This window comes from Protopterus annectens, chromosome 3.part0 (genome assembly GCF_019279795.1).
Source record: "Protopterus annectens isolate FY-2018-M chromosome 3.part0, PAN1.0, whole genome shotgun sequence".
Lineage (NCBI taxonomy): Eukaryota > Metazoa > Chordata > Ceratodontiformes > Protopteridae > Protopterus > Protopterus annectens.
Window position 1 is genome coordinate 540,790,104 of NC_056731.1, and position 25,713 is coordinate 540,815,816.

The following is a 25,713-nucleotide window of genomic DNA, read 5'->3' on the forward strand; positions in this document are numbered from 1 at the left end:
CAGCCAACATGCCTAATATTGTGCATAATACTGCAGGGGATTTTGTGATTTATAACTTTTCTTGCATTGACATTGAACCTTCTTTGGCTGACATTTTTTCCAGGGGACAATCTTTTGTGCCTACTAAAAGTATGGATTTGGCACAATGTATTAAGGATACTAAATTATTTGTTAGGAAACTAAATCTCAGCATTCTTTTAGAGCATGCTCCATCAGTTAACCAACCACTCAAACTTGTGAGTGAATATAATCCTACTTTACATCCCACACTGTCTACATTTGAAGACATTATGGAGCTAGACTTGCGTAGTATCAGTAATACACACTCTGGAATTTACAGGAAAAACAGGCAGAGAAGTAATATCAGCAAGGAAGAACGAATGTTATTAGCTACTTTTAAAACACTAAACATTAGGGCCATTAAACCTGACAAAGGAGGGGGAATCACTTTATTTGATAATTTTGACTATATTGATAGAGTGGAAAATATTTTAGCTAATGAAACTTATAAGGAAGTATCCTTAAATGAAGTAAACACAGCATACAGATTGATAAAAAGCTATTATAGTGATTTATTTATGGATGGTTATATTGACTTAGACAGTTATCATTATATTAGTATGAATTGGCCCAGGATCCCAACTATGTTTGCAACACCTAAAATTCACAAAAACATTTCAGACCCCCCGTTTAGGCCGCTTATAGATGGCCGAGATTCCATAACATATGCATCAGCTAAATTAGTAGATAATATTTTAAAAAAATACTTAACAACTGAAGTTCAGATTTGCAAAGACTCTTGGTCATTTTTAAGCAGTTTTAATGACATACCATACCATGTAGAGTACAATTTTGTCACTGTAGATGTTATTGACTTATACTCTTCAATTCCACATTTAGAAGCTATAGAGTGGGTAAATCTTTTCCTACTTAAAAAGGGTGCTTCAACAAATGAAATATTTACAGTGACCACCTTGATTGACATTATTCTGACTAACAACTTTTTCACTTTCAATGATAAACTGTATTTACAAAAATGTGGAGTTGCGATGGGGTCACCGGTAGGGGGTAGCTTGGCTAACACAGTCATGGCATACTGGGAACATCAGTTTATATTTAACAACGTCACTTGGACCCTTCCATTAAGTTTTATACTGCTTCCTGGGCGACATCTTTATCCTTTTCGAGGGTAACCAAAGTAGAGCAGAAGACTTTCTAGACTTTCTTAACAACACTACACACTTTTGAAGTTCACCTTTAATTTCCAACTAGTTTCCATTGATTATTTGACGTGAACCTATCAAAAGATATTGTTAACAATCAATATTTCTCTAAAATACATAGAAAAGAGACTTATTGTAACTCTTACTTGCATTTTTCTAGTCTCCACCCCATCACACAGAAAAAGTCTATTGTTAAGGGCCAATTGATACGAGCAGCCCGAATGACTACTTATAGTAATGACTTTGATTCTGAATGTGACTTACTTACCAACTTTTTTAGAGAGAGAGACTACCCGTATGAATTTGTTGAAGAGATTGTGGAGGAGGTAAGGTTGAAAAGACTCAATGGTATAATTGTCCCCATTTTAAATCAATCCATTGATCAGGGACTACATGTTACAGTGGACACTTTAGTAGAAGTTAGCCAAACATACCCCTTGGTAGAGAGTGAGGGTCTTGAGCCTAAACTTCAACTTGGTAATGAGTTTAGAATCAGCTTTATTACAACTTTTAATACAGACAGTGACTTAATTAAAAAATTGTTATAAATTGGGCTGTTATCCAACAGGACAAGAGTATTTCACAAAAACTGTGCAAGCTTCCGAGGGTTGTTTATAGAAGGGGGTACAATCTGAAAAACATCCTGGAAAGCAATCCCATTAAAAGTTTCAATAGGAAAAATGGAATGAAAATTTGTGAGAACTGTAGTATGTGTAAACACATGCATAGTGGAGAACGGGTTACCATCAACAGCAAGAAGTATGAGATTAGATATAAACTTAACTGTTGTTCTAAATTAATAGTATATGTAGCTTTATGCTCATTGTGTCCAGCTTTCTACGTAGGGAAGACTGAAAGACAATTTAAAGAAAGAGTTTATGAGCATACATATGCTATACAGAACAACAAAATGGAAAATGCATTATGTAAACATACATCTTTGTATCCAGGGCATAGTTTTGTTTATTCAGCACTGGATCAAATTCAGACTAATATTAGAGGGGGGCCTTACAATTTGTTGTTAGAAGAACGTGAACTTATGTGGCAATGGCGTACTAATGCCTTTTGCCATCCAGGTTTAAATGACCATTGTAATATAGGCTGCCTACTCAAACTAAGGAGTCTGAATCGTAGCTAAATGATTTTGGTATTCATACTGTTTGTAGATCATTATTATATGATGTTTGATGTTTTACACAAATTCCATACACGTTTTTCTATATATAAGTTGTGCTAAGCAATGATTCATTATAGTTGCCATCACCATCCCTTTTTCATCATTTCTTTTACCTCTTATCCAGGTTCTTATTGACTGCTGCATTTTAGCTTACTTCTGTTTGCTTTTCACTGTATAGCTGTTCTAGTGTGGTCCAGGTTTAGATATTTGTTTACTATTATTTTAGTATTGCATTCATTACATCATTAGGAATTATATCTCTGTTTTACCACAGATTTGTTCTAGCACTTTTGTTTTAAACTATATTTCAATTATATTAATACATATCTTGGTTTTGCATTGCAATTTTATTTTAAAAAAATTTTATCTTAATATCTTATTGTAACATATTCAGTAATCTAGTAGTTGATAGAGTTAATTAGAATGAGACAAGATTTTATATTGCAGTATGACATAGTACTAGAATAATGTAGATGAAATGTTTAACATTAAATATTAAATATTGAACATATACACTTTATTTAGTATACTATTTAATTATTTATATATGTTTATTCATATTTTTGTAAGACAAGTAACAATACGAGTATTTTTATTCTATGTATTATATATATACTTTTTTTAGCTGTTAGTTGTGGAAGTTGAAATGCTTTGGTGCTTTTTATTTGGCGGGTTCTTAATTGAAAAATTGTTAGCTAATTGATTTCCTTAATGAAACCTACTTGTGACGTGAGAGTATAAATATGTGAATGGAATTTAATTTCTTTGTCTGAGGAAGTTGCTCAACCTGAGCGACGAAAAGCGCTTAACCTGCATTTATTCATTAAACTTGTTCCTGTCTTCGAGTGGTGCGTTGGATCTGGTTTTTGATTTTTATACTTGTGTAGAATGCCAGACAAGTAGATTGAAGCTGGTTAGATTTATAGGTGGTAAAAAGCTATGCATATATTTTATTTGTGGGTTAGTTCTAACCAATTTAGGCCTTTTAGTGCTATAGAGTGGTGAGTTCTGAAATGGGTATTTACTGCAAATTTAGCCATTTTATTACAACAGTGTTCAAGTTTTGCTTTTTGTGATTCCTGAAGGTTTGTGTGGATGGGAGCACAATAAAATAGTGATGGAATGAGGTAAGTAGTATTAAGTGTAATTTTATTTGCATTGGTGAGACAGTTTTTCGCTGTGTAAAGCTTTCCTATTTTTGGTGGGGTTTTTTTCAGTGATTTTTAATGCAATTTTGTATACACAGGTCAAATTTTAAGATCATCATCCCCTATCATCCCTAAAAATTTCCTATAAAAAGTGACTTCAGTGGTTCTGTTGTTAAGAGGGAGTTTTTTAAATTTTGTTTCATGTGAGAGGGATTTGGGGAAAAGTATTTGGGGGGGTGATCATGAGTTGTGAGCAACAAAGCCATGTTTCAGTGGCTGTTAAAGCTTCCTGAGTAATGTTTTAGAGATGAAGCTGGTAAGATTTATAGGTGGTAAGAAGCAATGCATATGTTTTATTTGTGGGTTAGTTCTAACCTATTTAGGCCTTTAGTGCTATAGAGTGGTGAGTTCTGAAATGGGTATTTACTGCAAATTTAGCCATTTTGTTATAACAGTGTTCAAGTTTTGCTTTTTGTGATTCCTGAAGGTTTGTGTGGATGGGAGCACAAGAAAATAGTGATGGAATGAGGTAAGTCGTAGTAAGTGTAATTTTATTTGCATTGCTGAGACAGTTTTTCGCTGTGTAAAGCTTTCCTATTTTTGGTGGGGGTTTTTTCAGTGTTTTTTAATGCAATTTTGTATACACAGGTCAAATTTTAAGATCATCCCAAAAAATTTCCTATAAAAAGTGACTTCAGTGGTTCTGTTGTTAAGAGGGAGGATTTTAAATTTTGTTTTATGAGAGAAGGATTTGGGAAAAAGTATTTGGGGGGGCGTTGATCATGAGTTGTGAGCAATAAAGCCATGTTTCAGTGGCTGTTAAGGCTTCCTGAGTAATGTTTTAGAGATGTGCTAGTTTGTATGATATACATATGAGTGTGCAGTCATTTGTGTATTGTATTAGGGAGGTTGTTGGTAAGAATGTTAAACAGGAGGGGACTAAGTGTAGAACGTTGTGGTACACCATTGGTGGCTTGGAGGTATGTAGAGAGAGTAAAGTGCCATTTTACTGACTGATACCTGTTAGACAAGTAGCTTTTGAACCATACAAAGGTGGACTGAGAGGTAAAAATAGTTAAAAACAATGCCAAGACCCAAGTAGGCAGAAGCACAAAAACTTTAGTAAACAAAAGGGTAAGCACTTTCACAAGCCCGCTTCTTCAGACAACAACAGAGTATAAAATCTTAGAAATTGAAAAGATAACATCCAATCAAAAAGCAGTATTCATTAAGATCAATTAATTATTAAAGTTAACTCTTAAAAAAGCAGCACTTACTAGTGTTTAAATGGACGAGTGTGCAAAAAAGGTTTTAAAAAGAAACAGCTTTGTTTATACCAGGTGCTTTATCCGCCTGGAAATAGAGAATCCATTTTTGTTTACATGCTTCTGTTTTTATTCTGATGTTACCCCCCCCCCCAAACTTTCATCTGTCATCTCCAAAACAAAGAACTTAAATTTGTGTTCTGGACCAGATGCAAGTATGTCTTTGGCTAAGGCACTAGTCTCCTTATTATTCCTGATATCAAGAACATGTTCTTGTATCCGCTCCCTGAGCGTGCAGTTGGTTTTACCTGTGTAATAAACTCCACATGTTCTACAGAAACTATAATAAATAAGATTTTTAGATGAATAATCTGCATAAAAGGAGAAATCTATAATGTTAATTTAAATGTGGGTGTATGACGCAAGTGCCTGAATATAAATAATTACATGCACTGCAGTGTCTACAAGCATATGTACCACATCTACAGGAAATGTTCTTAGATACATAGTTATGTTTTTTTATAAAATAAATGTCTTTTCAGGGATTTATTATTTTTTAAAATTGTGGTTTGTCAGTAATAAAATCCCTAAGTTCATCATTCCCATGTAAAATATTCCAGTTCTTTTTAATTATTTTGCATACTGCACTTATATCACTAGAGAAAGCTAATCGAAATCTGGTACTGTTCTTAGTTGGTGCTGTCAGTGCTCCAGTAGTATTTATTGTTCTTTTTGATAAGTATGATCTCCCTGTCCCTTTCCTGTCTGTCTTAATGGGTTTAATACAAGAGTTAATCTTTTTTTCTTTATAGCCTCTCTTCATAAAATCTGATTTCAAGTTGTTAAATGCTATTTGTAGTTGTTCATCATCATTATGTAATCTCATAAGTCTAAGACACTGTGATTTAAGTACGTTCCTTGAAATATGTCGACGATGCATACTATTTTTGTGTAAGTACGCATTCTTCTTAGTTTCCTTCTTATATATATATATATATATATATATATATATATATATATATATATATATATATATATATACTGGTTTTTAATGTACCTGTTTCTGACTTATAAATGTTGACATCCAGAAATTCCATACTTTGCTGAGAATATTTGATGGAAAACCTTAGAAAAGAAGTAGTGCTGTGCAAAAATCCTGCAAACTATAATAATGATTCTTCGCTGCCTTTCCATAAAATAAAAATATCATCAATAAAACGTTTATACCAGTGTACATAAGAAAAAAAAGTCATTATCAGTCAACACTTTTTCCATCTCCCATTGAGCTAATGCTAGGTTGGCGTAGCTTTTCGCACATGTTGTGCCCATCCCTAAGCCAACCTTTTGGAGATAGAATTTGTTTCCAGAAAGGAAAACATTATTTTCCAAGATAATCTCCAAGAGACTACATATAAGGTTGATCTTATGATTCGAGTAAACATGCTGATTATTTAGTAGCATTCTAACATTCTCTATCCCCCAGTCATTTGGTATGAGTGTAAAAAGAGAAGCTATATCCATGGTGACAAAATAGTAATCAATACTGCTATCCAGAGGATGTCCTTCAAGGATGCATCTGCAGTCCTAACAAATGGGTTGTCCTGCCTCAGGCAGCCCTTCGGTCGGCCGGATTCCAAAGTCTGGGTCTGGCCTCGGCTGATGTCGCACTTCACCTGACGTCATAGCTGCTGTTAACCGGGTATAAAGGCATCAGCCGACGCCATTTTCCTCAGTCTTTCTTGCCGCGTGGCGCCCGAAGCAGAAGCTGTTCGCAAGTGCCGGTCGGTCAGAACCAGAGATTACTACTACCGAAGACTACTAAAAAGCTAAGTACCCCGTTGGGGACTCTTTCTTGCCTCAGCCGATGTCAGAAAAAGTGAATAACTGTTTAACTTGTGGGAAACAAATACCTCATAAAGATTTCCACTCTTACTGCCTACCTTGTTTAGGCCCAGACCACGACGTAGTAGCTTGTCTAGCCTGTGCTTCCTTCAACCGACGGACTCTTAGACGTCGGTCGGAGTTTGCAGAGGAGTTTTTCGGCCCCGCTTTTGCTTGCAACATGCCGTCGGAGACTCCGACTTCACAATTAGCTAAAAAGCGTAAGGAAAAGGACCGACACTCGCGGTCCTCGGTCAAGCAAACCGCGAGCGTCTCGGTTTCGGCTGAAACCGAGCCCTCGGTTCCTCTTCTGGCCGAAAGCATGCCTCCTATAACCGAGGCCTCATCCAGCATGGTTGAATCTGCTACTGAAATTCCACCTGCTCTTGCAGGTTCACAGGATTTATCAGATACTATCCCTTTAGATATATCTACTCCTGCCCAAAGCTGTAGCAGCTGCCTCTGCCAAAAACCCCCTCCCCTCTGAAAGAGAATCTAGGGCCTTAGAGAGATGGGGTAAAAAGGTTTATACGTCTGCTACTCTTTCGGCTAGGGCCTTAAACTGTCAATTTCACATGATTCAGTATCAGGAATTTATGTTAGATCAGCTAACTAAAAAACTGTCCTCGCCTGAACCTTTAGACCGAAAGTCCCTTCAGGAATTGATACATGACATTCAGCAGGTCAGTAACCATTCCTTGAAATGCGGCTATGATGCACTGGAGGCTTCCTTTAGAACAGCTATGACTGGTACAGTGATCAGAAGGCATGCATGGTTAAAAGAGCAATCCTTACCAGACCATGTAAAGTCAAAGCTCCTAGATGCTCCCATGGAAAAACACAGTTTGTTTGGCTCCCCTGCACAGCAAGTGTTGAAGAAGGTGGAAGAGAAAGCGAAATCTGTCCAGACAGTCAAGAATTTCTTACAGGTCCAGCCTCTGAGGTTTAGTAGGAACTGGCCTTCCAAGAATTGGTCCTTTCCAGACACCAACAGAGCAGGAATAGGCGCTCAAGAGGCAGAGGTCAAACCAGGGGTGCCTACAGGGGACGTCAGTGGCAGCCTAACAACCAGAGAAGTACGGCCACAGATCCAGCCACTACCACTTCCACAGGACAATCACAGTGACTTGGCTCTGAACCCATCTACCAGGGAACAACTAGAAGCACCCTTAGGCGGAAAGCTAGCCTTATTTTCAGTAAACTGGCATTACATTACAGGAGACAAATGGATTTTACAGACAATAGACAAAGGTTACAGATTTCACTTCCATACTCTACCAAGGAAGAGAGGAATGCCAAACCTTCTTCCAAATCAAAGGTCAAACGCTTTAGAGCAAATAGACCACTTACTAAGAATGAGAGCTATAGAAAAGGTACCGTCTGTGGAACAAGGACAAGGATTTTACTCCAGACTTTTCCTGGTGCCAAGAAAGGAAAACCAATGGAGACCTATTCTCGACCTGTCCGCTCTGAACACATATCTCATTGTCCCAAAATTCAAAATGCTGACCCTACAGCAGCTTCTTCCCATGCTGGGCAAGGAGTCTTGGCTGGTAACTCTAGATCTCAAGGAGGCATACCTGCACGTCCCCATACGACCAAATTGCAGAAGATACCTCAGATTTCTTGCAGGATCAGAGCATTATCAATTCTCAGCATTGCCTTTTGGCTCATCTACTGCGCCCAGAGTATTCACAAAATGCCTGGCATCAGTAATTGCTCATTGCAGGCTTCAGGGAATTCAAATTTACCCATACCTGGACGACTGCCTGTTACAAGCGGACAACAAAAACAAATTAACAACAGATTTGAGAAAGGTCATTCATCTATTGCAATGTGTATGTATACACAGTCAACATAAAAAAGTCAAGGCTGACACCATCCCAAAGGATAACTTTCTTGGGTGCAGAACTGGACACATCAAGCCAAATGGCATTCCTCACAGCAGAAAAGCAGAAGCACCTACCACTCTATTTCATGGCATTAACAACGCAGAACCAGCTTACAGCAAGGAAGGTCCTGCAAGCCCTGGGTTACATGGCATCCTGCATAATATTGATCCCACATGCCAGACTACATATGAGGAAGTTGCAATGGTACCCAAGGAATTTATGGTCTCGGCACAAGCACAGCCTAGAAACCCAAATTCCAATAATTCCATGCCTGAAGCAAGAATTCCAATGGTGGGCTCGGGCCTGTCAATTGAACAAAGGACTGCCCTTCCACAGCCCTCGCCCAAATCAGACTATCACCACAGACGCCTCAGACCTCGGTTGGGGGGCACACATGGTGGACAAGTGCATACAAGGCTTATGGACTCAAGACCAGCTGAACCTACACATAAATCAAAAAGAGATGCTGGCAGTAAAGCTGGCAATTCAGACATTCAGACCATTTCTTCAACAGGGTCATTTGCTGATAAGGACGGACAACACCACAGTTATGTGGTATATCAACAAACAGGGAGGCACACATTCATATCCTCTATGCCGGATGGCAATGGACCTCTGGAATGTGGCCCTGAACCTCAACATTCAGCTCCAGGCAATATTTGTGCCAGGAAAAGAAAATATACTAGCAGACGTCTTAAGCAGAACTACCACGGATGCCCACGAATGGATGCTGCATCCAGACATCTTCACATCCATTACAAAGAAATGGGGTCTACCAGAAATAGACCTATTCGCATCCCCACACAACCACCAATTGAAAAAATTCTGCACAAGGACATACCACCCACTAGCTTGGAAGGTGGACTCCCTATCTTTCAGTTGGGAAAACCTGACAGCATATGCATTCCCACCTCTTCCTTTGATGCACAAAGTGCTACTGAAGATCAAAGAAGATCACCCAAGGATCATCCTGATAGCTCCAGACTGGCCGAGGCAGCATTGGTACCCACTACTGAGGAGTATGTCTCGGGAACACGCATGGCCTCTACCCCTAGTTCCTTTACTGCTAACACAGAACAACTTCAAAATGCTGCATCCAAACTTGAAAACACTGCAGCTAGCTGCCTGGAACATTGCATAAGACAAAATAACCCAGATTTATCTCAAAGGGTTAAAGACATTATCTTGGAGGCTTGCAGACCCTCAACAAGAAAAACTTATTCAGCAAAATGGAAAAGATATCTCATTTGGAGTACAGCCAAATGAGAAAATGTATCAATGGCAAACATAGCTAACATCCTGGAATACTTAGCAGAGCTTTTCCACAATAGCCTGTCCTACTCCTCCATTAAGATTCATGCGTCACCAATTTCAGCAGAATACAACATGGATCCTCCAGTCTTTTCTCATCCTCTACTCAGGCAGTTCCTGAAAGGAATTAAAAATGTAAAGCCACCAAGGAAGCCACCATTGCCTACATGGGACTTGAACTTTGTGTTAGAAAAATTGACACTTCCACCTTTTGAACCAGCAGCAACAGCAGAACTACAGTACTTATCTTGGAAAACTGCTTTCCTGCTTGCAATCACTTCAGCAAGAAGGGTTTCTGAATTACAGGCACTAATGGCAGTACAGCCCTTCCTTATCTTCCATCAGGATAGAGTGTCCATGAGAACTAATCCTACTTTTATGCCAAAGGTGGTCTCCAGGGTATCATTAAACCAAGCAATCCACCTACCTACATTCTTCCCCAACCCACAGAACAGGGGGAAAGACTACTACATACCTTGGATGTACATAGACAATTGCGCTACTACCTGGACAGAACCAAGAACAATAGGAAAACTGACCAGCTACTGGTAGCATATGCAGCAGGAATGGAAGGAAAAGCAATTTCAAAACAGACAATTTCAAAATGGATAGGAAATTGCATTAGATTTTGTTACTCTTATCATGGAAAGACAACTCCAGAAAACATCAGACCTCACGCCATAAGGGCTACAGCCACTACTACAGCTTTTTTACGAGGAGTGGCTACCAAAGACATTTTAGAGGCTGCTACTTGGAGCTCCGTGCATACATTTGCCAAGCATTACAATCTGCCTTTATACTCCAGATCCCGAGCAGGTTTTGCCACTGTTGTTTTGCAAGGGATCTTAACTACACCATAAACTTCTTAGTACCTCCTCCCCCAGTTTGGCTATGGTATTCTACCCATTTGTTAGGACTGCAGATGCATCCTTGAAGGACATAGTACAGTTTTGTACCTACCATAAATGTAGATGTCCGAGAGGTATGCATCTGCAGTCAGGATTACCCACCCTCCTTCCCCTCTGTGGTACTCCTAGGGTATTTGCCCATCTTGTAGCTAGCTGGGGGAATCCATTATGGTGTATTTGTTTGTATATATGTATTTACATGTTTATTTCTATTTGTTCTCTATTATTTGGAAACATTTGCATTTATCCAAATTTAGCCTTCCTAGAGGGCACCTGGCATCTGGGGCAAGAAACACTGAGGATGCCTTTATACCCGGTTAACAGCAGCTGTGAACGTCGGGTGAAGTGCGACATCAGCCGAGGCCAGACCCAGACTTTGGAATCCGGCCGACCGAAGGGCTGCCTGAGGCAGGACAACCCATTTGTTAGGACTGCAGATGCATACCTCTCGGACATCTACATTTATGGTAGGTACAAAACTGTACTTTCTGTAACTTCAAAAAGATCTTTAAGAAAAGTCTTAGTATCTTTTAACAATGTGTTAATGTTGTCCATTACTGGATGCAAACTTTTCTCAATAAAATGGATATAGTCTCAGTGACCCACCCCCTGCTGGAAACTATAGGATGCATAGGTGGGTTCAAACAATATTTGTGTGTCTTGTGGAACCCATATATTATGGGGATTGTAGGGTGTTCTTTAGAAAATTATTTAAATAAACCCTCATTAATAACATGTGACATTAAAAAGTCAAAAATCAGGAACAATACTTTCTCAATAATAGCCTGTACTACTGTACGATTCACAGTAGTGAAAGTTTCCCTGTCTTGCAACCAGATCTTCCATTCTTTTTATATACATGTCTTTATCTAAGATAACTATTCCTCCACCTTTATTGGCTGGACAAGTCTCTATTGAGTTAACTTCTTTAAGTTCTGACAATGCCTGATATTCAGCAGCATTTAAGTTATAAAAAACTGGTTTGTTTTTCCTATTACATAACTCTGTGTTATTTCTATTTCATAGATATTTGTAAAAGCTTCAACACTGGAATGCATTTTTGGAATGAAAACGCTTGGTTTTCTAAAATAATTAACATAATGACCATCTTGTTTAAACATAGCTAAAATATTAACATTTCTAGCAAATATTTTCAAATTTAATAAAACATCAGTAAGATCTGACCTTTTAGAGGGTACATAAGAGAGTCCTTTGTTCAAAAGAGGTTTGTGCTTCAGTAAGAGTAAAGGAAGAAATGTTCACAGCTAAATTATTTGCAAGTTGCTCCGTGTATTCCTGAAGACTCCTCTGTCCTCTCCAGTTTGTATTTGCTTTATTCTCCTTCTCTGTCCTTGTCTCCATGACCTGGCCCCTCTCCTCTTTGTATTTATAGGAAGTGGTTCCACTAAAGGAAAATGGGGTTGTGTAGAAAAAATAGAAGCTCCATTTCTCGTATGTCCAACTTTCTCCATTGCCATTGTGGAGGCTGAAGTAACCTGATTGACAGTGGTATCTGGAGATGGGACTTCCTCTCCTGAGGAAGTCATACGAATGGCTGGTCTCTCCATTTCTATGGTTACAGGTGCTGCTTCCTGAATTTCATTAACCACGATGGAGGCATGTCGTTCTTCCAGTATTTCATTACTTAGTCTAGTCTGTCTCTTTGTGATGTCGATGTAGTCAGATGTGAATTCTCTTCTGACCTAGACCATGAAAAGACAGCACCTTTACTGAGATCTGTTAATTCTCTTTGCAGTTTTCTTATCTTAGTGGCATGTAGTCTTTTCTCGTATGCAGCATATGAGACAGACCTAGAGAGGACAACGGAAGTAGAAGTTTGTTGTGACATTGTATTGGAGGCTTTCAACGGGTCTAGAACTGAGTAACAGACTAGTTTGCATTCTCTGTAGCTCTGTTGACATTACCTATAAAGGTTAGAAGTGCAGTGGTAGTACTGTGGGAGGGGAGGAAGCTGTGTTGTGTGGGGAATAGGAGTTTTTCCTGCAGGAGGTAGTGTTAACAATTATTTTTTAATACATTTTTCAAATACTTTGGAGAGGGAGAATAGGATTGCTGTAGGTTTAATGTTAATGATGTCTGTTTAATGTCCTCCTTTTTGTAGAGGGATAATGTGTGAATTTTTTTTTTTTTTTTTTTGAGAGGGGGATTGTAGGATTTCTATTTGTAAGGACTGAGGCAGTATAGGCAGTGAGATTGGCTGCTATTTTAACATTTGTTGACCGGGATAGTCTAACTGAGCTTGCACCCTTTTTCAGCAGAGGCCCGGGGAGAAAAGCTCCACAATGCATTTTTTTTTCCCCAAACATCTTTATTAAATTTACACATATGACAAAGGCAATCTTACATTTATATAAATGAAAAACATACAAAATGTTATCACTTTAGTTACAAACAGTTTACATCACAGATACCATTGAAACAACTGTAGTTGTAAACATTATGCATCACTTTATATACCAAACTCCACAATGCAAATTATACAAGTGCAATAAATTCACAGTAAAAATTATAAGTACAAAAATTCAGTGTACAATATTTACAAGTAAATAATTTCAGAGTACCAGTTGTCCAAATATTAAGGAACTAACAGGAGTAAAGGACAAACAAACAACAGTTAAAGTTAAACACAAAAGATGAGGAAAGATGCCAAGATGCAGAATGTGTTGGAGATCTTGAAAAAAAAGAAACAATTTAGTTAAGTAGTAAGTGTTGAGGAGATGAGAAGGAACAAGCTGCCGAAGAAATGCAGAAAAATCAATTATAATAGAAGTATACAGGATGAATGAAGACATAGTTGGATAGTGGGAAACAGGAGGAAGAAGGAAAGAAAGTTAGAGAGGGGAGAAAACAAAGGATGAGAGAAGGAAGGGAAGATTTTAGGTGGGATGGTTGCAGGGACATCTCCAGATACTGAATAGGTAATGTCTGAGAGATGTCTTAAATTCATGAACATGAATGACACTTCCAAGGGCCTTAGAAGCTTATTCCAAGGTAGAGATGGAAGGTAGCTGTATAGGTTTTATTGAGATTTTTTTTTTTTGGTTTATGAATTTGTAAGAGATATTGGTCAGAGTTTCTAAGGATGCATGGTGGATTATAAATGGAGACGAGGAGAGATTGTTTAGGATAGTGTGAATGAAGAGGAGTTGAGAAAGTAAGAGTTGGTTGTGAAACTCTAACCACCTCGATGATTGAAGAACAAGACAGTGGTGTGATCTTGGAGGGAGGTTGGCTGAAAATCTGACTACTTTGTTGTATGTGGTATCTAATTTGGATAGTAGGGAAGACTAAGTTAGTAAGGATTTGAGAGCTGTAGAACAGGTTAGGAAGAAGATAAGCCTGGACAAGTGAAATTGTGGAGCTTGGAGTAAGAAATCTTTTGTTTTTGTAAAGTAGGCTGAGCTTTTGGTGGTTTTTTTAATACAGTGTTGTACATGGAGGTAGAGTTTCAGTTGGTCATCAGTGATTACTCCAAGAAGTTGTGTGTGGGATTCCAGTGTGATAATAGTGTTGTTTAGTGAAGAGATGGCAAATGAGGATTTAAGATGGTAGAGAGATTTGGGTAGGAATAGGAGTTTTGTCTTTTTAGAGTTTAATATAAGTTGGTTGTTAGTAAGTCAAGTTTCAGTTAGATTAAAAGAGGTTTGAGTTGGGGTGAGTATTCGGAGGGGTTGTCAGCAATGGTGGTGATAGTGGAGTCATCTGCATACTGTATGAGGGATGACTGACGACAGGATATGTGGAGTTGGTTAGTAAAAATGTTAAAAAGAAGGGGGCCAAGGATTGACCCTTAAAGGGTACCCATTTTTATGGGGAGAAAGGGGGATAGAGCAGAGAGCCATTTGACATATTGCTGTCTGTTAGTGAGGTAGCTGGTGAACCAAGAGATAGTTGCAGGGGAGAGGTTTAGTTGAGAAGATTTGGAGAGGAAGATGGGGTGGGAGACGGTGTCGAAGGCTTTGGAGAAGTCTAAAGAGAGTCATGACACCAGTTTATTCTGTGGTTTCGGCGATGGTGTTAGTAAAGGAAATGAGAGCAGTAGTGGTACTGTGGTGGGGGCGGAAACCATGCTGGGTAGGGGGTGATGAGGTTTTCTGAGTGAGCTAGGACAGGATTTGTTTATACATGCAATGTTCAAGAATTTTGGAGAGGGGAGAGAGTATGGCAATGTCTTTTTTAAGTATGTAGTGTAATTAGACAGTTCAACAGAGTTTCCACTTTTGTGGATAAGAATAGTGTGGAACTTCTTCCAGAGAGTTGGGACAGTAGATACACAGATGGAGCAGTTTATGAGGATGGAAAGTGAGAGAGTTATGGAGTTAGCTGCAGCCTTTAGGAATACAGGTGGCAATTTGCCAGCTGATTGGGAACAAGGTTTAAGTTTGAGAAGAAGCTTTTTGATGTAGCTAGAATGGGTGTTGGTGAGAAAGGGCAGTTTTGTAGTCGGGGGTGGTGGGAGGTGAGAGATTAGTAAGGTTGGAAGTTGGCATGTTTGCTAATGGTATCAGTAAAGTAGGAATTGAACATGGAGGCAGTTTCTAGAGGTGAATTATTAGGGTAGGGATTTGGTGTTGAGGGGTTTCCAGGGTGGGAATTTGGTTGACAGTATTCCAATTTTTTGGGAGGTTGAAAGGTTGAGTATTTAGAGGTTTGTAGTAGACATTTTTTTATCATTGTGTTTTTTAACCAGGTTATGGAGTTCCTTATATTTTTAGAGGTGTAAGTGTGACTTTGTCTTTAACCAGAGTTTCCATGCAGAATTTATGTTGTGAATGAGAGACAAGGTAGAATAAATGAGCCAGGATGAGTAACAATTTTGGGAGGGGCAAGATAGTTTAGAGATTTTAGGAATATGGAGTTGAATTGGGCAGCTTTGTCAAGGGGGAGGTAAGAGATGAAGGACCAGTTAACTGCAGAAAGAAAGTTCTTGAAGGTCTCCGGGTTAAAGTTGGTTAGCTTATGGCATTCATTGAGTTTATGAGGCCTAGGTAGGTGAGGGGTGAATCTTTGAACACGTATTGGGGAGTGGTCACTAACTGAGTCTGGAAGGGATTCAGGGTGGTGGTAGAAGTTAGGATGAGAGATAAGAATCCAGTCAAGGATAGAACTGGTGTTAGTGGGTTTGTGAAGAAAAGTCAGAGAAGATATAAGTTGGGTGTAGCCATGTAGGTTTATATGTGTAGTAGTGGAGTTAGAGGTAAAGGCAAGCCAGTTGATATTAACATCACCTAGTATGATAGTTTCATTGTGTATAATGTCAGTAATCCAGTGAAGAATCTGTTCCAACAAGGATATGTTATCTCAGAGGGGTATATAGATAGCAGCTATTGTAAGGGTTTTGTGGTTGGTCAGTTTGCAATTGGCAATGATGAGTTTGGCATGGTAAAAAGAGGAGGGTGGATTGATTAGGGGGGACAAGGCTAGGATGTCAGAGTACACAATGGCAATACCTCCACCTTTTTTATATGCTCTGTCAAAGCGTATAATGTTGTAGCCGCAAGGAAGAAATTTGTTGTCTTTTGTTATGTGGTTTCAGCCATGTTTCTGAGACAGAATTTATGTTATGAGAGTATTGGGCTATCCAAGAGTGAAATTCTGTTGTCTTATTAAGTATGCTGTGAATGTTGATTGAGTCAAAAGAGGGATGTTTAAGACTAGGGTTGGATGGTTGGAATAGTGTGGGAGTTGCATTGGTGGAAGTAGATGGATTGTACTGAGGGCCAGGATTAGGGTGAATGTCACTGAGAGTTGAGTGATGTTGCAGAGGTGGAGTAGTAGTGGTGTAGTGTGGTAAGGAGGGAGATACTTTAGTTTGTTTTTTATGAAGTAGAGAGGTATTTGGAGGGAGTCTGATTTTGGGGAGAGTGTAGTTAGTGTGGGAGAAGAGAGTAGGTGATATGGGAGGGGAGTAATGGGTATTGGTGTTTGTAGAATAATAGGATGTAGAGGAGCTCATAGGTGTGTACTAGGCTAATGGCCCCGGGGCCTTTACAAGCCTAACATAGAAATGCCCTGGCATTGTGCCACCCATCGTTAGTTCCCAGTGCCTCTATCAAGAAGAGACACTGGAATGATTCCCGAGGTGAACTTTTTATTTCCCTTGCACTCAAGATTTCTCTTGAAGAGGGCTAGTGAGGTGCTCTGCTTGACATGTATGGGGAGTCTATTCCAGAGCATGGGCAGTCCCTGGGTTATGAACTCGTCAACCCAGCATGTTCTGTTGATTGTGGTAGTGAGGTTGAGGTCTCTGGAGCATATAGTGTGGAGGGATTGGGATTTCTTTAGATGTAGCATTTCTGAAAGAGCTGGGTCAGACATGGCTTTGTAAGTCAAACAGAGACTGCCTCTTAGCAGATGATATGAGGCAGAGAATAGCTGGAGTTTTTTTAGTCTGTCCATGTAGGACATGTGTTTAAGGCCTAAGATCCTCTTCGTGAGGTACTTTTGTGGCTTCTTCAGCTGTTACAGGTGTCTAGTGAGGTACATGCCAAATAGGGCATTATACTCTATGATTGGTCTAATGAGGGAAGAGTATTGAGAAATGATGGCCTCTTTCTTCCTGGATGCAAAACCCTTAGTAATAAGATGTGCCACATAAAAGGACTTTCTGACCACAGTGGCATTGTGGTGGTCATAGGAGAGGTTGCTGTCAACCTGTGTCCCCAGGTCTCTTATATTCCCTTCAGTGGGCTCCCATTGATGTGGTAATTAGTGGGAAGTGAGTTTTTCCTCAAAGGGGATGACAATGCATTTTTTGGCATTAAGCTTAAGGCCATAGTTTTGACACCAGGCATTGGTCTCAGTGAGGCCTTTCTGTAGGATGTCTGCATCACTTGGGGAGTTAGTAAGGCTCCCACCTGACATTGGGCTGTAGGTTGAGTGGAATTTGATAAGAGGTGAGATTAGAGAGAAGAAAAAGAAGATATGGAAGAGCATAGTAATGAGTAAGGATTTAGAAAGGGTGTTATATGAATGAGTGGAGGAGGGAGTAGCAGGATTATTATGTGAGAGGGGGCAATTGTAAAAATGAGTGTGGGTGGGAGGTATTAGAGTGGGCAAGTTGGTGGGAGGGGCTAGGTAGAGGGATGGAATCTGATTGGCTGTGGTTTTAGGAGGTGGATGTTGAGAGGGGGTGAGGTAACAGTTAACTATAAAGGTAATTGGTGCACTGGTGGGTGAAAATGGGGGTAGGGTATGGGAGCGGAGTGAGCTCGAACCGCAGGAAAACAAAGGTATGGAAAAAGAAAAGAAAAAACTATCAGAGAAGCGGCAAGAAGGTGGTGCGACTTAGCTATAGTCAGAGTTTAGTATAATAGTAGTTAAGGAAGGCAAACAGAAACCAGGAAGAGCTAGAGTGAGTTAGATGGGCAGCAGGGTTTACAGGAAGTGGACGAGAGTAGGTTAGGTCAGTGGTGTGCGAGCTGCAGCTACTAAGAGTATACATGCAGGAGCAAAAAATTAAGTAAAACATACATCAGTCTGTAAAGTGATTGTTAGCTAGGTTGAAGTAACCAGGCATTGATCAAGCTTGAAGAGAGGGATCTGCATGCTTCTTAGATGGAATGACAGGCTAACAACCTAGATAAAAGAAATGAAAAGACAGTCAGCTGCTGTGGAAATCCAGCAGACTGTGGGAAAGAGATGTACTAAAAGGGAAGCATGAGTAAATGTAAGTAGAGAGGTAAGGAGGGGAAGGGAAGAGTGAAAGAATGTAAATATAGAGGTAGAGGGGAGAAGAGGAAGAAAAAGTAGTAGAGAGAATGAGCCTATGAGAAAGAGATTGGTTGGTAACTACAGGAAAACATCTATAGGGAGGAGGGAAGGACTAGGCAAGGAAAAGTTAGAAGAACAGGAGAGAGGGAGGTGAATATAGGAACCAGAGAAATAGGAAGAAGCTATTAGATGGATGTAGAAAAGAAAGAGAAAGTGAAACTCCTGAGTAGGGGAAAGGTATGAGGATAAGGAATGACTGAAAGGGGTAAAAACAAGTATAGAGGAAGGAGTAGGAGTACAAGTGACTAGAAAGTTAATCAACTTGTATAGAGAAATATGACATGTAATATGAAATGGTTTTAGTTTGTTTAAGAGAAGTATTATATAGAATGTGGGCACAAATTTTTAGGTGAAAGTGGATGTGGTGATATGTGGCTTTCGGGCAGGTTTGGGATTAGACATGGAATCATTGTTTAGGGATACTATACACTATTTATGAAATAAGATTTGAATTCTTTTACAGTTTCAAGTGGTGAGTTATTAAGAGGGGGGTTAGTTTTTTTTTTCTGGCCAGGCTGTAAGATTTCTTTGATGACTAGATTTTTTTAGGGTTGTGAATATTGTTATGGCATAGTTTCTTTGTTTGTTTGATCTTTAGAATGTTTATGAAGCATTCTGAAGTTTTCAAGATACTGTGGTGGTTATTTTTGCTAGTCTTCTACACTTTTTCTCTATCCTGCATTATCAAATTACTCTTTTTTTTTTTTTTTTTGGAAAGCTAAATTGCATTATATTTTTAGTGTATTCTTTCTAGGAGATGCAAGACTCTCTAGGATATTTAGGAGAGTTGTATGAATTCATTTATAACATCATCTACGGGGAGGATTTTTATGATGTTCCAGTTAATAGATGACAGGGTAATAATGAAAATTTTGAGTTAAACTTCCAACCGGTTCCATGTTGTTTTATAAACATGCTAAGAAAATAAGCAAAACGAGCTTGGAAGCGCAATCCCAAAAACTAATTTTATTAGCACAAGCTTTCGGAGGGCACAGTGTCTCTCCTTCAGACAAGGAGAAAAAGCACACTTCTAAGTGCTGTTATATATACAAGAGCTACTTAATCAATTTAAACTTAATTACTAAATCACTTAAAAGTGCATCTCTTAAAAAAACCCACAAGAGTAGTGTTATGTTCCAGAAGAATATTAATACTAGTAAATACATACCAGAAACTCACAACTTCAGCTAAAACGCTTCTATGTAGCTGAAATTACACTACATACTTAAAAAACACATTACTGCATTTCAGTAAAACAAATCTGTACACTTTAAACCACAAATAAAAAAATATTTATAAATAGAAATATAAATATAAAATAAACTAAAAAATAAATAAAAAATGGAAAATAAATAAATAAATAAATAGAAAAATGAATGATACTAAAAATGTAAATTTTGTAACTATATACCAAGAGATTCAAAACCTGAATGAAAGTAGGCATTATATCACCTTTATAAATATTTTTTTATTTGTGGTTTAAAATGTGCAGATTTGTTTTATTGAAATGCAGTAATGTCTTTTTTAAGTATGTAGTGTAATTTCAGCTACATAGAAGCGTTTTAACTGAAGTTGTGAGTTTCTGGTATGTATTTACTAGTATTAATACTCTTCTGGAACATAACACTACTGTTGTGGGGTTTTTTAAGAGATGCACTTTTAAGTGATTTAGTAATTAAGTTTAAATTGATTAAGTAGCTCTTGTATATATAATAGCAGTTAGAAGTGTGCTTTTTTTCCTTGTCTGAAGAAGGAGAGACACTGTGCCCTCCGAAAGCTTGTGCTAATAAAATTAGTTTTGGGGATTGCACTTCCAAGCTTGTTTTGCTTTTTTTCTTAGTTCATGCAATGCTCTTGTTTTTCTGGAGTTTATAAACATGCTGTTTAAGTGGATATGTGAGATGTCTGGTTGAATAGGTTGAGAAATGATCATTGAGAGAGTGCGACATTGTACCTGTGGTGGTGAATTTACTAGGCTCTGATACTAGGATCCAGGCTAATAAGGAGTTGGATCTCTTACTATAATGTGGGTCTATTGTTTAGTTGTGTGAGGCCATATAAGTTCATGACGGATGTAGGGGAGTTAGAGGTTATGTCCTACCAATTGATATTGACATCACCTGGTAATAATTTTTCTTGTGGAATTGTTATGGATATCCAGTGTTGGATATCTTCCAGTGTAATTGTATTGTCTCAGGAGAGGTGTAAAGGACAAAAATACATATTTACTTATTTTCAGGAAAGTGGTAAAAAGCAATGCACAATTGAATTTTGGTATTGGTTTGTTGTAGGGAGAAATGTAATTGTTGAGAAATAATAAAGCAATACCACCACTTTTCCTCTTTATACTGATTTTATGGATTATAGTATAACCAGGGAGTATAATTTAGGAGTCGTTCATGCTGGATTTAAGCCATGTTTCAGTTATATGTAGAATATCAGGCTTGTAAGAAACATAGCTAAAAACTCAGTGGATTTAAACACTGACATGGGATGGCTTTGTGAACATGGCAAATACATAAAAGCCTGCAGAATTTTACCTAAATGTAATAATAAAATGTATTATTTACAAGATTGTTGGAGGAAAATTTTTCAGGTCTTTTTGTGAAAACGAAAAAACTGCAGTAGACCACCACTAAAATTAACTGTTTAATTACTCAATATAAAACAATAAAAATACAGTTGAAAAATCCACATAGAGATAAGCACTTTCGAGCTCCTGCCCTTCATCAGATAATTTCTGTGTTTGGTGTTTTTAAATTTAAACCTAATGTAAGCCAATCACAATTCAGTATTGCACCAGCCGATTCTTAAGGGCGGGTTTCATTGGTATAACCTCATTTAGCCCCGGACATCTGTGGGCTGAAAGCTCTATTATCCATTTGGTTTCTTCAACCTCAGTGATGTTCTTTATATCACCCCCCCCCATGTTCAATTTAATGTTCCATATTGCCCTAAAAATAAAGTTAAGCCCTTAATTGCTGGAAATATGTCTGTATAAGGCGTTATGCTCATTTTTCATTCTTATAGCCGATAAATGTAATATTCTAACCTTGAACATGCAATTTGTTTTGCCTACATAATAGCATGAACACCCTTGACAGCTAAATAAACTATGTTTTTAGTCCTACAATTGGCCTTAGCACCAAAATGATAGATCTTGCCTGTAATCGGATGTATAAATTATGTTCCCTTATTAATATAACTGCAAGCTTTACATGAGCCACAAGATGTTGTCCCTTCCCTGTATATTAACTGCCGCTGATGCTCACTCCCTTCATGACTTAAAATGTCCTTTAAATTCCTGTTTCTTCTGAACCAAAAATTCGGTCATTCACCCACTATTCCTCTCATCTTATCATCTGTCAACAAAATCTCCCAAATGTGCTTTATAATGTCACATATTCCATGTGTATTGTTACTATATGTGAACATTAATCTAACCTTGTTCTCTCTAGCCATAGTTTGTTGTTTAGTAGGCAGATTATTGTTACTGCTTCTTTTCATCCACAGACACATTGTATCTATATTCATACTTAGATTCTGTTACATTCTCTATCTCATCTCTGTTATACCCCCTGTTGAGAAAAAAAAGTTCTAGGTTACGTACCTCAGTCTCAAAGTTAGCATCTTCTGTACAAATTCTAGATACCCTCCCCATTTGACCCATGATAATATTTCTAAATGTGAACCTCGGGTGCATGCTATCATGGCATACATTTGAGTTTCAGACTTTTCCCCCTTTAGAAAATGTATGCTAACTCAAAACCTGTTCTGTTAAACTTTCAAAGTTTGTAAGAGCAATATTGAAAAATTGTCCCTATTTTGGAGCCTTTGTCACCCCCCCCCCATTATTTATGGCTTTGTCCAGATTTCTTGTACTAAGAGGTTGATAGATATGTCCACATGCCAGTGGAGCCAAGTGCAAATGATTAGCCACTGCTGCCTTACCCATCCAAAGCTAAGGAGTTGCTGAAGTCTGCCATAAGAGAGTTATTTGGAGCATGACCCAAAAGTGCATTTCCTGCAGCAGGAGCATCGGGGAGATGTAAGCCCACCAAAGAGTGCTCAGAACTGCAGCTCTAAGATAAGTGGGTATGCAGAACCCTGCACCTGCACTAGCGCAGCATCACTAACATTGCTCCACACTGTCTGGACAAAAATGAGATTGTTAGAATAAAAAAAATTCTGTATCCATAATGGGTAATGGTTATAATCTCTGGCTGTTTCCTCTCACTCCAGTCTCCTGGGATGTTATGGTCAAGTGAATGAATGGCCCAGAAGGAGACAGGGACAGAAGGCTTTCTTAATCTGATTTTCAAATGTTGTGCTTTATGCATCAAGAAATGATTCACTTGTTCTCTGACTACGTAATTAATTCATTTCATATTTATGGAGGAGCTGGGGCTTGTCCTGGCACAACACTTGATGATGGTAGGTGTTGGAAGGTTGGTTTAATGGTTAAAGTGTTTACCTCACAGACACAAAGTGCAGAGTTTGATTCTCATGAAAGGGAAAGCTAGGCTTAATGTGGCCCACAAGGACAGTTAGACATGTACTTGCCTATGAACCTACATACATATGATATTCCTTTTGAGTCACAATGGGGGTATAGCAGCGTCACAGTGGGTGTACAGTATTAGACACCAATTGGAGGAGCATTGCAGTACGAGATACCTGATGGGTAATATAAGAGAGCTCCATGATCAAAAATGTACATATTCCTTCAATTTGTAGTATGTATCCCATTCATTTTTAGAGTATGCTTTAAAAAATGTTGGTGGGATGTAGCATGCACCATTGCATTCAGATAAGCCTTCATTGTTTCCACAAGACCCCAATGCCTCTCAGCTTTAGGGTGTCAAAACAGTCATAGCAAAAAGTGAGTGAAATGAACCTTTTCTAATTTTTCACCAGAAGTCTTTAGATTCTGTTATTATGCAGTTAGGATAAATAAAAGGGAGTTGGGGTTGGCATAATGGTTAGTGTTTGCCTTTACAGGCACAAGATATGGGGTTTGAGTCTCGCATTTGGAAAATATATCTAGGCTTAGAAAGACCCCCTAGGTCATTAGCTTAGTAATCACCTGTGAAGAAGAAGATCCTAGGAAAGAAGCCAGCCTTTTGCAGGACATGCTTGCATGAACACACACACGTGCATACATACATACATGTGTTTATATATATATATGGCATGCATATTTATTGGCAGTTTTGATGGAATGCCATGCATCCTATGTCATGATTTTGGTATGTGGGTGGGTGCCACAGGATCTAGTGAAATCCTGCATGAATACAAGAAAGACATACAGACTTCTCATTAAAAGGCATCCCAGCAGAGAGCCAAATTGGAGGACCAGTCACTTTAAGATAACAAAGCTACCTGCCATGTTTTCATTTTCAGGTTATAAACTCTTCCACCCACCTAAGTGGAACAAGTTCTGTGTTGTTTTTATAACATTTAAAAGTGCAAGCCTTTTTTTAATTAATAGTTTTCCTGCTGTTGTCACTTTACTTTTATTCAGAGTGTGATGACTGGGGTATTGGAACTGTAGATTTTTGACCCCCACTTTTAAGTAGGTGAGTTCTCCAGGCTCCCTATTGAAGTGCAAAACACCAAAAGAAAAAGACCAAAACTAGTGGAAAAGAGCAAATATCAAACACACCTCCTCTTCATTAAACTTTTTTTTTTTTGCAGGCCCCTCCCCCAAATGCCACAAATTCCGCACACCATCTCAGAGATTGCCCTACCGGGGGGAAAAAGGCATATTCTGAGAAATGTCAGTCTCAGCGTAGTATGTGCAATTCTGGATTTTCAGTTACAGTCTCCCTATTACAAGAGTCGCCATTGTGAGTCCCAGCATTTCAGATGTTTGCTTTGCAGTAGAAAGGTCTGCATTAAAATTCCAGTGTTTTAATGAAAAATAACTGAGTAGTCTCAATTTCTGTGAAAAGCACAAACTTAAGGTAGTAAACATTTATAAGCCTTAATTATTGGAAGTATCAGCTGTCATCCTTCCTTTTAACCACTGATAGTGCTTGAGAAATTGATTGTCCAGTACAGTGTATTGTCTCTATTGCTTTATTAGTTATTGTTGCAGTCTTCACTGGCATAAGTTCAACTTGATATGCAGCTTTATCAGAGGGTACTTCATTTTCTTGTTTTTTTTTTCTTTTTTTTTTTTTTTCCTTCCTCCTCTGGTCTTTCCCAGGTATTCAGTATGTTTTTGGAAACCTTAGTTGACTTCATTCAAGTTTATAAAGAAGAACTTCAGGACTGGCTGTTCTATCTGCTGACCCAGTTGCTGAAGAAGATGGGTGCTGATTTGCTTGGATCTGTGCAGGCCAAAGTTCAGAAAGCTCTTGATGTCACTCGGTATGTTAACATGACACATTTATTTCAGAAGCCAAAAAGTTGTTTGAGTGAACACCTTTAAGCCTGAAATAGTGTTTCTTTAAATTTCCAAAAAAGCCATGTTGTAACCTGAATACAAAAGTAAGACTAGTTAGCGTTACTAAAACAAGTGTTATTTAGGTCCTCATTGTAACCATTTAACATACTGTTATATTTGAAACAGATTAAAAGTGGTGGTGTCCCTGTTCTAAATGGCAGTAAGATTTGCCTCAAGGATAAGTATGAGTGATCCTTCTTAAAATGAAGGAGTTTGTTTAAAATGTAAAAGAAACAAGTAAGTCCCAAAGCAACCCACTAAACAAGTATAGTGGGTCCTAAAACAAAACAGTGTAAGAAACTTCTCTGTGTGGAAATTTTCAGTCCATATAGCTCTAGTTAATTACTGTATATTAATCAGATAAGACAATAGCAGTAGTAGTAGCAAACTTAAACTAGTCTTAAGTAAAAAAAAAAAAAAAAATATATATATATATATATATATATATATATATATATATATATATATATAAAATTGTTCAGAATTACCAAGTATTCAAAAGTAATCCAAGCAAGGTAGGCAGTCTGTTTCCAGTTGAAAATCCTTTATTAAGTACACAGACAAGCGATCCAAGTAAAACAAAAATAGAGTAATAGCTTCCTCACAAGCTTTCTAAATATAAATATATATACTTGATATATACTCCGGTTCTCTTCTTTCCAC

General features: G+C 38.2%; 1 protein-coding gene across 20 annotated transcripts in view; it reads left to right on the forward strand.

Moving 5' to 3' along the window:
* The window catches only part of CLASP2 (cytoplasmic linker associated protein 2), a 7,203,062-nt gene that overhangs the window by 5,247,615 nt on the left and 1,929,734 nt on the right, over positions 1-25,713 (forward strand). For all 20 annotated transcript variants that reach the window (XM_044064956.1, XM_044064947.1, XM_044064955.1 and 17 more), the window contains one exon: positions 24,811-24,974. In XM_044064956.1, coding sequence (XP_043920891.1) covers positions 24,811-24,974 — 164 coding nt within the window. The remainder of the gene's footprint in view (positions 1-24,810; positions 24,975-25,713) is intronic.